The sequence below is a fragment of the Pichia kudriavzevii genome, chromosome 3, assembly GCF_003054445.1.
Source record: "Pichia kudriavzevii chromosome 3, complete sequence".
Taxonomy (NCBI): domain Eukaryota; kingdom Fungi; phylum Ascomycota; class Pichiomycetes; order Pichiales; family Pichiaceae; genus Pichia; species Pichia kudriavzevii.
In genome coordinates, this window is record NC_042508.1 from 1,552,657 (window position 1) to 1,566,220 (window position 13,564).

Consider the following 13,564-nt stretch of genomic DNA (forward strand, 5'->3'; position numbering starts at 1 on the left):
TTCAAGATTCAGAAGATATATCCATACTATCAAATTCTTCCTGTGGAGACATATTAGACCATTACCAAAGTTTATGCTATTCGATATCTACCCCCCTTAAAGGCTAGGGCATCCAATTGCTGGCACGTCCAATATTCATGGCTATAACTAACTGTCAAATTTATGATGAGGCGCAGAATTTACAAGCATTGCAGGGAAACACATTAATGCGCCGCTTTTGATACTCCCGTACACCGTGAATTTATTATAACCCAGACTGGGGTTTCGATTTACATGCCATGTTAACAAGAGCAAGGTCGACAACTTTGCCCCTTGTTGCCAAAACAAACCCCATCTTGAAAGAGCAATCAAGTATGGATACGGATAACTTACCTAGTACTGAAGAGACTCAATCTTCAGTAGATGATCAAGTATCAAAGAATCCTGAAGAAACGGGAACTGAAGAAAGCATCAAGGAATCTCAAGATGACAAGCGTGCTGATGCAGACAATTCCGTTGACAACCAGATTAAGATCCAATCTGATAATAATATGCAAGGAGAAACTAATAATATTTTACCCGCTGAAACACCTAATTCTGAAAATGCTGAATCGTCCATTGTAGATTTACAGCCTCATTCTGAAACTAGAACAAGCATCGACTCAAGCGGATCGGTTAATAAGACAGAATACTCTGTTTCTAAATCAGTATTAAACGACAGAAATCAAACTCCTGGGGTGGCTGAAAGCTTGCAAGATAATACTGAAACGAATCCAGTTTCTCCTGCAATAGACAATACAGAAATACCTAAGGATGAAGTACATGAGAAGTCAGTAGCTGATGTAATGGACATTGATATACATGAGTATACGCCTGACAAGCAAGATGAGGTTGTGCCATTAAGCACAGAGGTTGTTGACAATGCACCTGCTCTCAACGCTCGATCAAGAGTTACCATTTCTGAGGAGCAAGAGAAGTCATCTAGCTTGCCAGATGTCATTGCAGTATCATCCAATGGTGAAAAGCCAACAAATTTTCTCTTGAATGAAGACGACCTATGTTCTGTTGCTGCTTTTTTTTCGTTACCAATCGATGTTTTATCATCAAATCGAGAGCTTTTCACATCATTAATGATTAAAATGCATGAATTTGAAAATATAAAATCCGAAAGTCAATATTATGAAGTTAATTATCAACAGTTACAACACTCTTACAAAAAAAAGCTGGAATCCGCAAAAAAGGAGTTAATGTCCGCTAAGGAAGAGATGCTAAAACTTGTTACAAAAAATGCAAACATGGTTGATGAAAAATCCAGGCTTGAAGACAGGATAAAGAACATTTCAAATTCGAATGCTCATAATTTGAAATACATTGACGAATTAAAGGCCAAGCTTTCTGAACTTGAGAATTCTAGCCACAACACATTTGTACTTCTTGAGAGCAAACAAGCCCAACTAAACAACATGTCATCGGAAATAAAAGTTCTTATTGAAGAAAATAAAAATAACAAACAAAAAGTTGTTGAAGTAGAAAATTCAAAGGAAGAGTTGAGTAATCAAATTATACAGTATAAATATGACTTAAACAAGATAAAGAGGGAATCACAGTTAGCAAACGAATCAAGATCGTGGTTTGAAACCGAATTAAATAAAAAGATAAGTGAGCTGGATGCAATCAGAACACAATCAAACGTGCAGATATCTTCTTTGAAGTCTAAATTAATGGTTACAGAGCAAAACCTAGAAGTATCGCAGGCTTCATATAAGAACTCGTTCAAGGAGGTTAAAAGATTAACTTCAAGATGTGAAGATTACGCCACTGAAATAAAGCAATTGAAAGACAAGCTAAGTTCTCAAGAATCTCAGTTTATGGAAAATATCGTCAAGAAAGATGAACATATTCAAGTCTTAGAGAAGGCTGTCAAGGACAAATCCAATAGAATTGAATCTATGGATAAATTGTATAAGGAAACAAAAGAAAAGGTGGAGCAAGATGAAAACGGATATCGCCAGAAAGTCGATGACCTTGAAAAACGTCTTCTTGAAAAGGATCTAAGAATTAAAGAGTTACAAGAATCAGTAGCAAATATAACCGATGATAACCTCATCGGTAGCGAAAGTGTACATGTCTCGACATTGACTCAAAAATCCTTGGAAAGCATGGGTTCACAACTTTCTTTGACAGACCTACTCTCGGAAATGAATGACCTAAAAAAAGAAGTTGTTAAGGAAAAACGTCTCAAAACTAAAGCAGAGCAGGAGTTGTCCAATGTTTTGAAGGAGCTTGAAAGGAAGTGGCCGATTATGCAGTCATATAAGGATAGTTTTGATAGTTTCTCTTTGAAAGAACAAAAGCTGAATGCAGTCATAGCAAACCTTACCAATGAAAAATCTAATCTATCCAAGAGTCTTGATATATTGAGAAAAAAGATTGCGGAATCGCATTTACAAATCAACAATCTTACTAAGTACAAAATTGACCTACAAAGACAACTGGTAATTCTGTTGAGTGAAATGCAATTCAAAGAATCTGGAGATAGGCCGCTAACTTTAGAAGAGAAACAATATATTAACAAAATCGTAGGCAATTATGGCGAAATTAGTAATATGGACTCATCCGACACTGATAGACTGATTACCGCCAGATTGTCAACTTTCAGAAATGCAGCTGATTTAATCAAACAAAATGAAAAGCTTCTCACAGTCTCACGAAAATTAGGAGAGGAACTGGAATCTAAAGATAAAGAAGGTACCAACATGCTTGAAGAAGCCGAATCTGGTACTATCAAGAAAGCCAAGGATGCAATTTCAAAATTACAAGATAAGGTGAAGTCTTTAGAAGCACAGCTAGAAGCTGCAAATAATGCCAAAAATATTCTGCAAAACTTGTTTGATACGGGTGTTGCAAAAATCGGCGACCAAAAAGACGTCGAAACCCAGTCCGAAAGAAACGAAAAGCTCATCGAGGAACTTCAAACCAAAAAGAAGGAGCTTGCCACAATCAGGGAAAAGTATGACAATAAAATTTTTGAGTTAAATACCAAGGTGCAGAGTGTTACGTCAGAAAAATCCAAAGTTGAGCTTCAGTTGGCTAAATCTGTTTCCTCCAATGAGCTTCACTCCGAAAAAATCAAAAGTCTGAATTCTTCCATTGAATTTTCTAAGCAAGAGAATAATCAACTGAAGTCGATGCTTGAGAAAGCTCAAGCAAGCTTGTCTAAGCTTGAATCCTCATTGCAATCAACCTCTGACGAACTTGTGAAAGCAAAATCTTCAATCGTTGAATCTCAAATTAGAGTTAAAACATTATCTGCTGAAAGAGACGCTTGGAAATCTGTTGAGGACCAATTGAGACAAGATATCAACAAATTATACAACGAAAAGTCTGAATCAAATAAAATCATTGTACAATTACAGACCCTAGATGGTGAGAGACAGGCGCATTTCAAGGAAACGCTTCAAAGGTACAATAATAGCTGTTCTGCTTTACAATCTGAGGTTGATTCTCTAAGGGAAAAGCTGGAAAAAAGTAGCGCTGAAGTAAGTAATATCTTGCATGCTAAAAACGTTGATGCAAAGGTCTATCAAAAGAGAATCGATTTATTGAATGAAGAAATGGGCGCCTTGAGGGCAAACATTGTTTCCAAAGATAAGGTGATAGAGGGGTTAAGGGAAGAAGTTGAGTGCTTAAGAAAGAGACATGCTGCTATTGATGAAAGAAAGCAAAATGTTCTGACAGCTATGGCTGGTTCGAGCGATGCAACGGATGACGTTATTGTTTTGAGAGAAGAATTGAAGAACGCTCTAGATGATCTGGAAGAAATGACTAAAGAGTCTCGTCAGTATAAAGAATTATCAACTGCAACAGAACAACAGTTGACCTCTTTGAATGACACATACCTACAATTCAAGAAAGTTTCTCAGGAGAGAATTGATTCTTTAAGTTCTGAAATTGAAAGCCTTTCCATTAAGTTGAAAGAATACCAAAATGAAAGAGACGGTCTGAAGATGGAGCTTGAAGAGTTGAAGCGTTCCTCTGAGATTACAGCACAAGAAAGCGCCTCCAAGATAAAAGAGCTAAATAACTCGATTGCAACTTTTGCTTCGATCAAGGAGGACTATGAGGAAAAATTGAGACTTGTGAAATCTGAAGTTGAAACAAAGGACCAGAGCATTGTTGGTTTGAATGACTTGTTGAAAGATAAGGAAACCCAATTAACTACCTATGAGAATATTAACAATATTCTTAAAAATGAGAATGATGAACTTAAAGTTAGAATCCAAAGTTTTGAAGCCAACATTGTTGAATCTAAAACTCTACATGAAAACGAGTTGAAAAGATTGCAAGAGTCTATTGCAAACTTTGAACAGGAATTAAGGAACGACAAAATCACAATTTCAAGCCTTGAAACACAAAATAGAACCCTACTAAATCAATTGGAGGAATCGCCTATCTCGTTCGGTGAGTCTGACGATATGAAAAACTTAATCACGTATTTAAACAGAGAGAAAGATTCTTTAAGCCAACAGTTGAAATATGTGAAAGACGAAGAGTCCATTCTAAGACAAAACTTGAATATGAAAGAGAAAGAGGTTAATGACCTAAAGTCAGAGCTAATTGTTGTGAAAGAAAAATCTTCCACTATTGATAAATATACCAATGCTCTGTCTAAAATGGAAAAAGAGGTTGATGAACTGAAGGTTTACAAGGATAATAATAAAGAACTAAGAGACCAAGTTAAATTATATGAATCACGAATTGATGAACTTGAGGCACAAGTATCTAAGGCCAATGACCAAGTTATCCCATTACAAACTCAAATAGATCAATTAGTTTCTCAAATTAAAGAAAAGGATCAACAATTAGATGAACTAAAGACCCAAGCAGATACTTTTACCTCACAAGATGCACAATTGGAAGCTAAACAAAAAGAGATTAATGAGTTAAAAGCAAAGTTTAGTGAGCGGACTCAACTTGTTGAAAGACTAAGGAATGAATTTAATGAGAAATTGAAAAAGATGCGTGGTGAGAGACAATTAGCACAAGATGAAGCTAAGGAGCTTACCACTAAGTTGGAGACTTTGAACCAACAATTGGCTAATTCCTCCTCGGAGGCTGAAAATAAGTTTGGAGAAGAAGTAGAAAGACTGAAGTCTCAAGTTAGGGTGTTGAAGGAGGAGATCCATCAGAAGAACATTGAAAAAGAGACTGTCTCTAAATCAGGAGCTGAGAAACTAGCCAAGTTGAATGAGCAGTTAGTTGCATTGAAGAAGGAGCTTGAAGATACCAAATCATCTGTTGAAAAACCGAAAGACTTAGCAAACCTTGAAGCTAAATATATGAAAGAAAAGGAGGATGCCTTGAAAAAACTAGAAGCTGAGTATAAGTCTAAGCAGCCAGGGATTTCACCACAAGAAATTGAAGGATTCAAGAAGAAGCTTAAAGCTGAGAATGATGCTAAACTTGCGCAAGAAATCGAGGCTCACAAGAACCGTATTAGAGCACCTACACAAGCAAAGATCAACGAAATTGTGGAGAGACGGGTTAAGGCAAAGACTGAAGAACTCGAGAAGCTTTACAATGGGAAACTTAAAGAGCTTGAGTCTAAATCTTCTACTGAGTCTGTTGATTTCAGTAAGGAGAAGGAAGAACTTCTAAAGCAGTTTGAAACAGAGAAGGAAGAGTTGAAGAAAACCATCAGGGCTGCAGTTGAGAAGGAGAAGGGCTTCAAAGAGAAATTTTTGCAAGGAAAGATCACTCGTCTGGAGGAGCAAATCAAGAAGCTCGAAAAGGGGGCTTCTACTTCGACTATGAGCTCAAATACCGTTTCTAATTTTACACCAAATGCCAACACAAATATGCAGACTCTACCATCTAACATGAATATGATGCCCATGCCCATGAATATGAATATGATGCCCAATTTCAATGGACAAATGGGTGCATTCAATCCATTTAAAGGTGTTGTTAATGCGGCAACTTTTGTGCCTGGCAATAACAAGACACTTCCAACCAAGCCGGGATCCAAGAGAAACTTGGAGACACCGGAAGAGTCCGACAAGAGAACAAAAACAGAATGAGGAAATCCCTTTGTATATTCGAATTAGTTTCTAATTTATGTGTAATTATAATATGTTTTTAAATTATATCTCTTTATGGCAGCTACAAGGAAAGAAAATGTAAAAAGGATTGGTCCACATAAGAAAAGACCAGTTTTTTGTCAGGACCTGTAACCTTCCACGAGCTACCATCAAGGCATATGATGCACTTATCCGGGTCAGTTGCCTCATTTAGGGTTATGGTCAATTCCTGATCAACGGGTTTGTAGCAAACCAAGTTACTGCTTATATGGCGGCCGTTATCATAGGCGGCATTCATGAGTTCCATCACCTCCACTGAGGGTGAATACGGAATAGCTACCATGTGCAATTGGTCCCTTTCCACAAGGGAAGCTGGCGAGATTGTGAACTTCTCCTCAAAATTTGATAGTGCTGCCAGTACAAAGTACGATAAATCCTGTGTACATTCAATTGGCGATTCCCTCCAACCGTTTTGGAAAGAGTAATATAATTTGTTGTTTAAAATGGATCCCTTAAATACTGGATTTTCCTCCAATATCTTAGTGGCTGCTATTCTGAATCTCTCTGCCCCGTAGCGGCTCCGGAGTTCGCTCTTGTCTGACTCGTAGACTATAAGGGAATGCAGCCCCCAAGAGGCAACTACCGTAAATAAGATTGGAGTTTGGGAGAGATCTGCGAGATTGGAGAGGGCAGGGTTTGTTGGAAGCAAAGTGGCTGATGTTTGGAGGCTATAAAGTGGGAGATGGTGACGGTTGAACTTAAACAATGCCTGAATGCAAGAGATATCGTCATGTAGGCCTATTGAGTTTGCCATGGCATTTCCCGTGCCATGTGGGAACGGCAAGAATGTTGTGGATGGAATATCTTCTGGATTTGCAAACTCTCTGTAGAAGAAGTTGACAAACTCAAAGAGGCAAGTATCGCCTGAAAAGAACAAGAATAGGTACTCTTGTCCTGTTGTGTAGTTGCGTTGGGCGAATTCCGTGATAGACTTTGACGTGGTGGTTTCAAGTAGAGTATACTTGATCCCATAGTAGTCGAATAGCTGTCCCACCACCAGATGGGTCGATTTCTTCTTAGAGTGAGTTGATGCTATCAGAATAATCTCCACTTTGCAGAGACGAGCCAAAGTTTCATCCTCAATTAAGAAGGTGTCCATTTTTTGTAAAGATGTTTCACCTAACGAATGCATTTCTAGCCCATTTGCATCTTCAGTGACAATAACTGAATCTTCCTCCTTGTCATTGTTTCTCCAAAGCAGCAGCTCTGTGAAGCACATCTCCAGTGTTCTCAGCTGATTGGACGTCCAAGCCTCTACTGTACTAGGGTATTGTCAGTTGCAAAGGTGCACACTCATTATAAACAAGATAGTCGTTACTACAATTCGTATTAAAAGTAATACTTCTACAATTACTAATACCATTACTATAACTACTCCTGTCAAGGTAAAGGCAGCCTTACTTCAGCTGCTGCATTCCATGCTGTCGCAGTGCAACATTGGAGCTGTGGCGTACTGCGCCACAGTTAGAAACTTACAGATCAAACACCGGCGCGACGGGCTTTGGAATTGTTGTGAATTGTTGTGTTTTGCCGGAATAAAAAAAAAAACAAAAACAGTATAGTACAACACACTACAATACACTACAAATGAGGAACCGCTCTAGTTTCCCCTTTTAGGCTAGCTTTTCCGCTCTAGAGCATTCGAACAGCCGTACGAGTTGTCTATCCCTCTTTTCTTTTTTTTCCCCAACGCTGCCAAATGGACGACTCTAACTGGTGGAGCGCGCAAGGAGAAAACAGAGCTAGCCGCAATAAAGGATGAATAGTGTGTCACTAGTCGCCGTTGCGTGTACGATTGGTGCAGCTGTCGTATTTGGAAGAAGTTTAAGCGGCTTTTTTTTTTGATTTTAGTTGGATTCTCGTTGAATTTTTTTTTTTTTTTTTTGTAAAAGGATTCCAAGGTTTAGGGTGTGTCATTGACCCTTGTTTTTCCCCCTCTTTTCTTTGTATTTGTTTTTTATTTGTTTGCAGTGCTTGTAAAGACACAAATCTCTTCAAAGTATTGCTTATACTAAGTAGTAGTGGCATATATATTCGACATAGAATGGAATCTTTAACGAAAACTTCCCTTAGGGTCTGTCCCTTTGTCAAGTCACATTCAACGACTGCTATGAAAAAATTGGCACAGAATGCATCCTTAATCAAGGAAGCTTCTCAATGTCCAATTATGGGCCCGGCAATTGAATCCAAGAGAAGCTACACCCAGCCTTCCAAGGCCCACCATGCACAGGCGACTGATACGGTCAAGGTTTCCAAGGTGAATGAGGATGCCACCATCAATGGCACCACCTTGAATAAATTCAACTTGAATTCCACTTCTAACTGCAGTTCCAGCTTTGGATCCAATGAAGTTGCAACTAACTATGATGGAATTTTCCAAGAGAAATTAGATGCAAAAAGAAGGGACAACTCATATCGGTTTTTCAACAACATCAATCGGTTGGCAAAGGAGTTCCCTAAGGCGCATTTACAGAGCGAGGAAGATAAGGTTATGGTTTGGTGTTCTAATGATTATTTAGGTATGGGTAACAACCAAGAAGTTTTCAAAAAGATGGTTGAAACCATGGAAAAGTACGGTGTTGGTGCTGGTGGAACTAGAAATATTGCTGGTCATAATAGACACGCTATTAATTTGGAATCTGAAATTGCAGCACTTCATAAAAAGGAGGGTGCATTAGTATTCTCCTCTTGCTTTGTTGCTAATGATGCTGTCCTTTCCTTATTTGGTAAACAATTCCCGGACTTGGTGATTTTCTCTGACGAATTGAATCATGCCTCCATGATTCAAGGTATTAGAAATTCAAGAGCTAAAAAGCATATTTTCAAACATAATGATGTTGAGCATTTGGAATCGTTATTGGCACAATATCCTAAATCCACCCCTAAAATCATTGCATTTGAATCCGTCTATTCAATGTGTGGTTCTGTTGCTCCAATTGAGAAATTCTGCGATTTGGCTGATAAATACGGCGCATTAACCTTTTTAGATGAAGTTCATGCCGTTGGCATGTACGGTCCACATGGTGCTGGTGTTGCCGAACATTTAGATTTTAAACAACACCTAGAATCCGGTATTGCATCTCCAAAGAATGAAACTGTTATGGATAGAATCGATATGATCACCGGTACTTTGGGTAAATCGTTTGGTGTTGTTGGTGGTTATATTGCAGCCAACAGAAATATGACTGATTGGATCAGATCATTTGCTCCAGGTTTTATCTTCACCACCTCTTTACCACCTTCTGTCATGGCCGGTCTCTCAACATCTATTAGAATTGTTCGGAAGAATATTGAAGATCGTGTCAACCAACAATTGAATGTTAGATACGTTAAGGATGAATTCAAGAAGCTCGGTATTCCAGTCATTCCAAATCCATCTCATATTGTTCCATTGCTAGTTGGTAATGCCGCAGACGCTAAGAAGGCATCCGACGCTTTGTTGGACAAGTACAAGATTTATGTCCAGGCAATCAATTTCCCTACAGTCCCAACTGGTGAAGAGAGATTGAGAATCACCCCATCTCCGCGCCATAATAAGGCAGTCTGTGATGAATTGATTGATTCTGTTGATAGTCTCTGGAAAAAACTCGAACTAAAGAGAGTCAAGGATTGGGAAAACATTGGTGGTCATTGTGGCGTCGGTGCGGTTTCTGAACAACCACTAGAAAACTTGTGGACTGATGAACTCTTAGCCTTGAAGAACACTGACCTCAATCCAAATGTTCTGGATCCAGTCATTGAACAATTGGAAGTTTCCTCTGGTATCAGAGTCTGATCCCGACTTGTTGCTTTAACTGCTCAATTTTTGGCCTCCCCCCTTTTCCTCTTCCCCGTAGTTCATTAACTTATTTACTCAAATTATCTACTCAAATTATCCAATATGAATCATTTTATATAAACTATTGTTATGTTATTGTCTAAAAGAAAAAGAATATCAAGAATCTAATTTATGTTGCAAAAAGTGCCCCTACTAAAAGCTATTCAAGTGACATAAGTCGATATCCTTTCGTTTTATATAGGAAAAATATAAAGTTAGATAATTCTTCTGGAAATCATCACCAGGAGGAATCATTGTTGTCATTTCCATAAGAGTTATTGTTTCCATTACCGTAAGAGTTATCGTTGTTTCCATAAGAGTTGTTGTTGGAACCGTAGGAGTTCTTCTTAGAACCGTATGAATCGTCGTTGTTTCCATAAGAGTTATTGTTTCCACTACCGTAAGAGTTATCGTTGTTTCCATAAGAGTTGTTGTTGGAACCGTAGGAATCGTCGTTGTTTCCATAAGAGTTGTTGTTGGATCCGTAGGAATCGTCGTTGTTGGATCCGTAAGAGTTCTTCTTAGAACCGTATGAATCGTCGTTGTTTCCATAAGAGTTGTTGTTGGATCCGTAGGAATCGTCGTTGTTGGATCCGTAGGAGTTCTTCTTAGAACCGTATGAATCGTCGTTGTTTCCATAAGAGTTGTTGTTGGATCCGTAGGAATCGTCGTTGTTGGATCCGTAGGAGTTCTTCTTAGAACCGTATGAATCGTCGTTGTTTCCATAAGAGTTGTTGTTGGATCCGTAGGAATCGTCGTTGTTGGATCCGTAGGAGTTCTTCTTAGAACCGTATGAATCGTCGTTGTTTCCATAAGAGTTGTTGTTGATCCGTAGGATCTCGTTGTTTCCGTAGGAGTTTTTTGAACCGTAGAATCGTCGTTGTTTCCATAAGAGTTGTTGTTGGATCCGTAGGAATCGTCGTTGTTGGATCCGTAAGAGTTCTTCTTAGAACCGTATGAATCGTCGTTGTTTCCATAAGAGTTGTTGTTGGAACCGTAGGAATCGTCGTTGTTGGATCCGTAAGAGTTCTTCTTAGAACCGTATGAATCGTCGTTGTTTCCATAAGAGTTATTGTTTCCACTACCGTAAGAGTTATCGTTGTTTCCATAAGAGTTGTTGTTGGAACCGTAGGAATTATCGTTGTTAGATCCATAAGAGTTGTCGTTTCTACTACCGTATGAATCCTTGTTTTTAGAGTTGCCAGAACCGTAAGAATCATTGTTATTATTGTAGGAATTGTTGTTATTACCGTAGGAATCGTCACCATAGGAGTTGTTGTTATTACCGTAGGAATCGTCACCATAGGAGTTGTTGTTATTACCGTAGGAATCGCTTCCATAGGAATTGTTATTGTTGTTGTTGCCGTAAGAGTCGTTACCGTATCCTGACATTGTGTTAATAAGGGAAAATTTGGTTTTGTTAATTATAGAGAGATCAGTTTCTGTAACAAAGGAGGAACTAACATAGAGAACATGCAACAAGATCAAACAAAGGAAAGGGGAAATGGTGCTATTTAAGGCAACCTCGTTGGGGAAGAACGCTACCCGCACCTGCAGCGAAGCTTTTCCAGCCAATTGTTGGCACCATGATCGGCGCACATGGTCAAATTTTTTGATGGATTATTTGTCCCGCTAAGAGGAGACGTACCTGGTTTAGCCCGCTAGAAGAAATGGCAGCACATATATCCAAAACGAGATCGGCATGGCGTAATTATGTTTATGACAAATATTTGCATTGTAGGAAGAACTATATAAGAGGATTAAAGATAAACATATAGTTGAATCTCAGTTCATAAACTTGTTGGCAAGATTCAGAAGTGTGGACGCCGTGCTGTTTTGGCCGCCACCAATGTTACCATCACCATCAGCGTTATTTCCATTGTATCTACCATTGTAGTTTTGATTGGAATTCGAGTTCGAGTTGGACCCGTGGTCACCTAGAAAACTGCTTGCCATAGATGCAAATTGTCCCAGTTTGGAGGATGAGTTCTGTTCATGTTGATTTCCAGCCCCATATGTTTCATTACCAAAAGAACTGTGCTCGTATTTAGATGCGCCACCATATGATTCATTAACAAAATTTGATTGATTATTGTATGAATCACTCTGGTAGTTGGAATTTGGTCTACTAGATCCATGAGAGTCACCTCCAAAATTAGATTCGTTACTGTAGGAGTTTTTACCGTAGGAGCTATTACCGTAGGAGTCACCTCCATGTGCGTTGTTCTGATGACTTGGTCTGTTTGATCCATATGACTCACCACCAAAACTAGATTGATTGTTGTAAGAATCATTCCCATAAGAGCCGTTTCCATATGAATCGTTATTGGAATTCGAGTAGGAGTTGGAGTTGGAATGAGGATTTGGTCTACCAGATCCATATGATTCACCACCAAAATTGGATTGGTTGTTATAGGAATCATTCCCATAAGAGCCGTTTCCATATGAATCGTTATTGGAATTCGAGTAGGAGTTGGAGTTGGAATGATGATTTGGTCTACCAGATCCATATGATTCGCCACCAAAATTGGATTGGTTGTTATAGGAATCATTTCCATAAGAGCCGTTTCCATATGAATCGTTATTGGAATTCGAGTAGGAGCTGGAATTAGAATGATGATTTGGTCTACCAGGTCCATATGATTCACCACCAAAACTGGATTGGTGGTTATAAGAATCATTACCACCGTAGTTTGGTCTATCATAAGATTGGTTGCCAAAGCCATTACTGTTGTCAACAATGTTATTATGTTCAGTGTAATTTGAGTCATTTGTGTATGGGTTGCCATTGCCATTGCCATTTCCATGAGCACTATTCTTCTTGCCCAACAAACCACCAATTATAGAACCCACCAGAGCACCACCAGTGCCACTACTGCCTGACGAATGCGATTGATTATTATTTCCACTAAATTTAGAAGCCATAGACATTAACGAAGAAACATCGAACCCACCACTCTGTTTTTGCTGATTTGCATTTACGCCACTAGAGCTCAGCTGTTGAATAAGGGACAGGAAGCCACCATTTCCTTTAGACTGCCCTCCTGAACCTGCACTCATTAGGGAGGAAAGCATGGAAAACTTAGAAGAATTAGAACCAGATGAGCCCAAGACTTGGTTCAACAACATGGACGATAAATCTCTATCATTTGAATTTGTCGAATTCTGCTCAACAGACTTATGCATATTTCCAGAAACGTCCTTCATGACATTTTCCAATTTAGATCTAAGCTCTGGTGAATCAATCTTACCATCCATTTCATCTAGTCTAGACGCTTCCTGGTATTCCTGGACAGCAGCCTGTGTATCGCCTCTCTTCAACAATAAATCACCCTTCAAAATCCTAACTTTACAAAATAGATTAGGATCAATGTTGTTTTGTTCACATTTACGAATGATATTATCAACGAACCTTAGGGCTTCATCACCATTCATTCCTGCCGCTTGTTGCAGCTCATTTTGGATCTCCATTTCAGACATATTCAAACTGGTAGAAGTAATTTAATTGAGACACAAAAAATAAGATATACTATCTTGATGGAATGTTCTTCTGGTATAACCTTGTGTATATTTATTGCCCCTGGGAATCGAGCCGTAAATTCATAAAAAAAAACCCCTGCAGCGCGTA

General features: G+C 38.7%; 5 protein-coding genes across 5 annotated transcripts; 2 read left to right on the plus strand and 3 right to left on the minus strand.

Annotated features, from left to right (window-relative positions):
* Positions 1–278: 278 nt before the first annotated feature.
* Positions 279–6,059, plus strand: C5L36_0C07160 (uncharacterized protein; the record flags this gene model as incomplete). Its single annotated transcript, XM_029466414.1, has 1 exon — positions 279–6,059. One exon carries the CDS (start codon positions 279–281, stop codon positions 6,057–6,059), a length of 5,781 nt encoding a protein of 1,926 aa, XP_029322274.1.
* An 82-nt stretch (positions 6,060–6,141) lies between these two features.
* C5L36_0C07170 (uncharacterized protein) lies at positions 6,142–7,338 on the minus strand (the record flags this gene model as incomplete). Its single annotated transcript, XM_029466415.1, has 1 exon — positions 6,142–7,338. One exon carries the CDS (start codon positions 7,336–7,338, stop codon positions 6,142–6,144), a length of 1,197 nt encoding a protein of 398 aa, XP_029322275.1.
* An 825-nt stretch (positions 7,339–8,163) lies between these two features.
* Positions 8,164–9,894, plus strand: C5L36_0C07180 (uncharacterized protein; the record flags this gene model as incomplete). Its single annotated transcript, XM_029466416.1, has 1 exon — positions 8,164–9,894. The coding sequence occupies one exon, from the start codon at positions 8,164–8,166 to the stop codon at positions 9,892–9,894; it is 1,731 nt and encodes a 576-aa protein (XP_029322276.1).
* A 195-nt stretch (positions 9,895–10,089) lies between these two features.
* Positions 10,090–11,328, minus strand: C5L36_0C07190 (uncharacterized protein; the record flags this gene model as incomplete). The annotated part of the gene is made up of 1 exon (XM_029466417.1): positions 10,090–11,328. The coding sequence occupies one exon, from the start codon at positions 11,326–11,328 to the stop codon at positions 10,090–10,092; it is 1,239 nt and encodes a 412-aa protein (XP_029322277.1).
* A 393-nt stretch (positions 11,329–11,721) lies between these two features.
* Positions 11,722–13,416, minus strand: C5L36_0C07200 (uncharacterized protein; the record flags this gene model as incomplete). The annotated part of the gene is made up of 1 exon (XM_029466418.1): positions 11,722–13,416. One exon carries the CDS (start codon positions 13,414–13,416, stop codon positions 11,722–11,724), a length of 1,695 nt encoding a protein of 564 aa, XP_029322278.1.
* Positions 13,417–13,564: the final 148 nt, after the last annotated feature.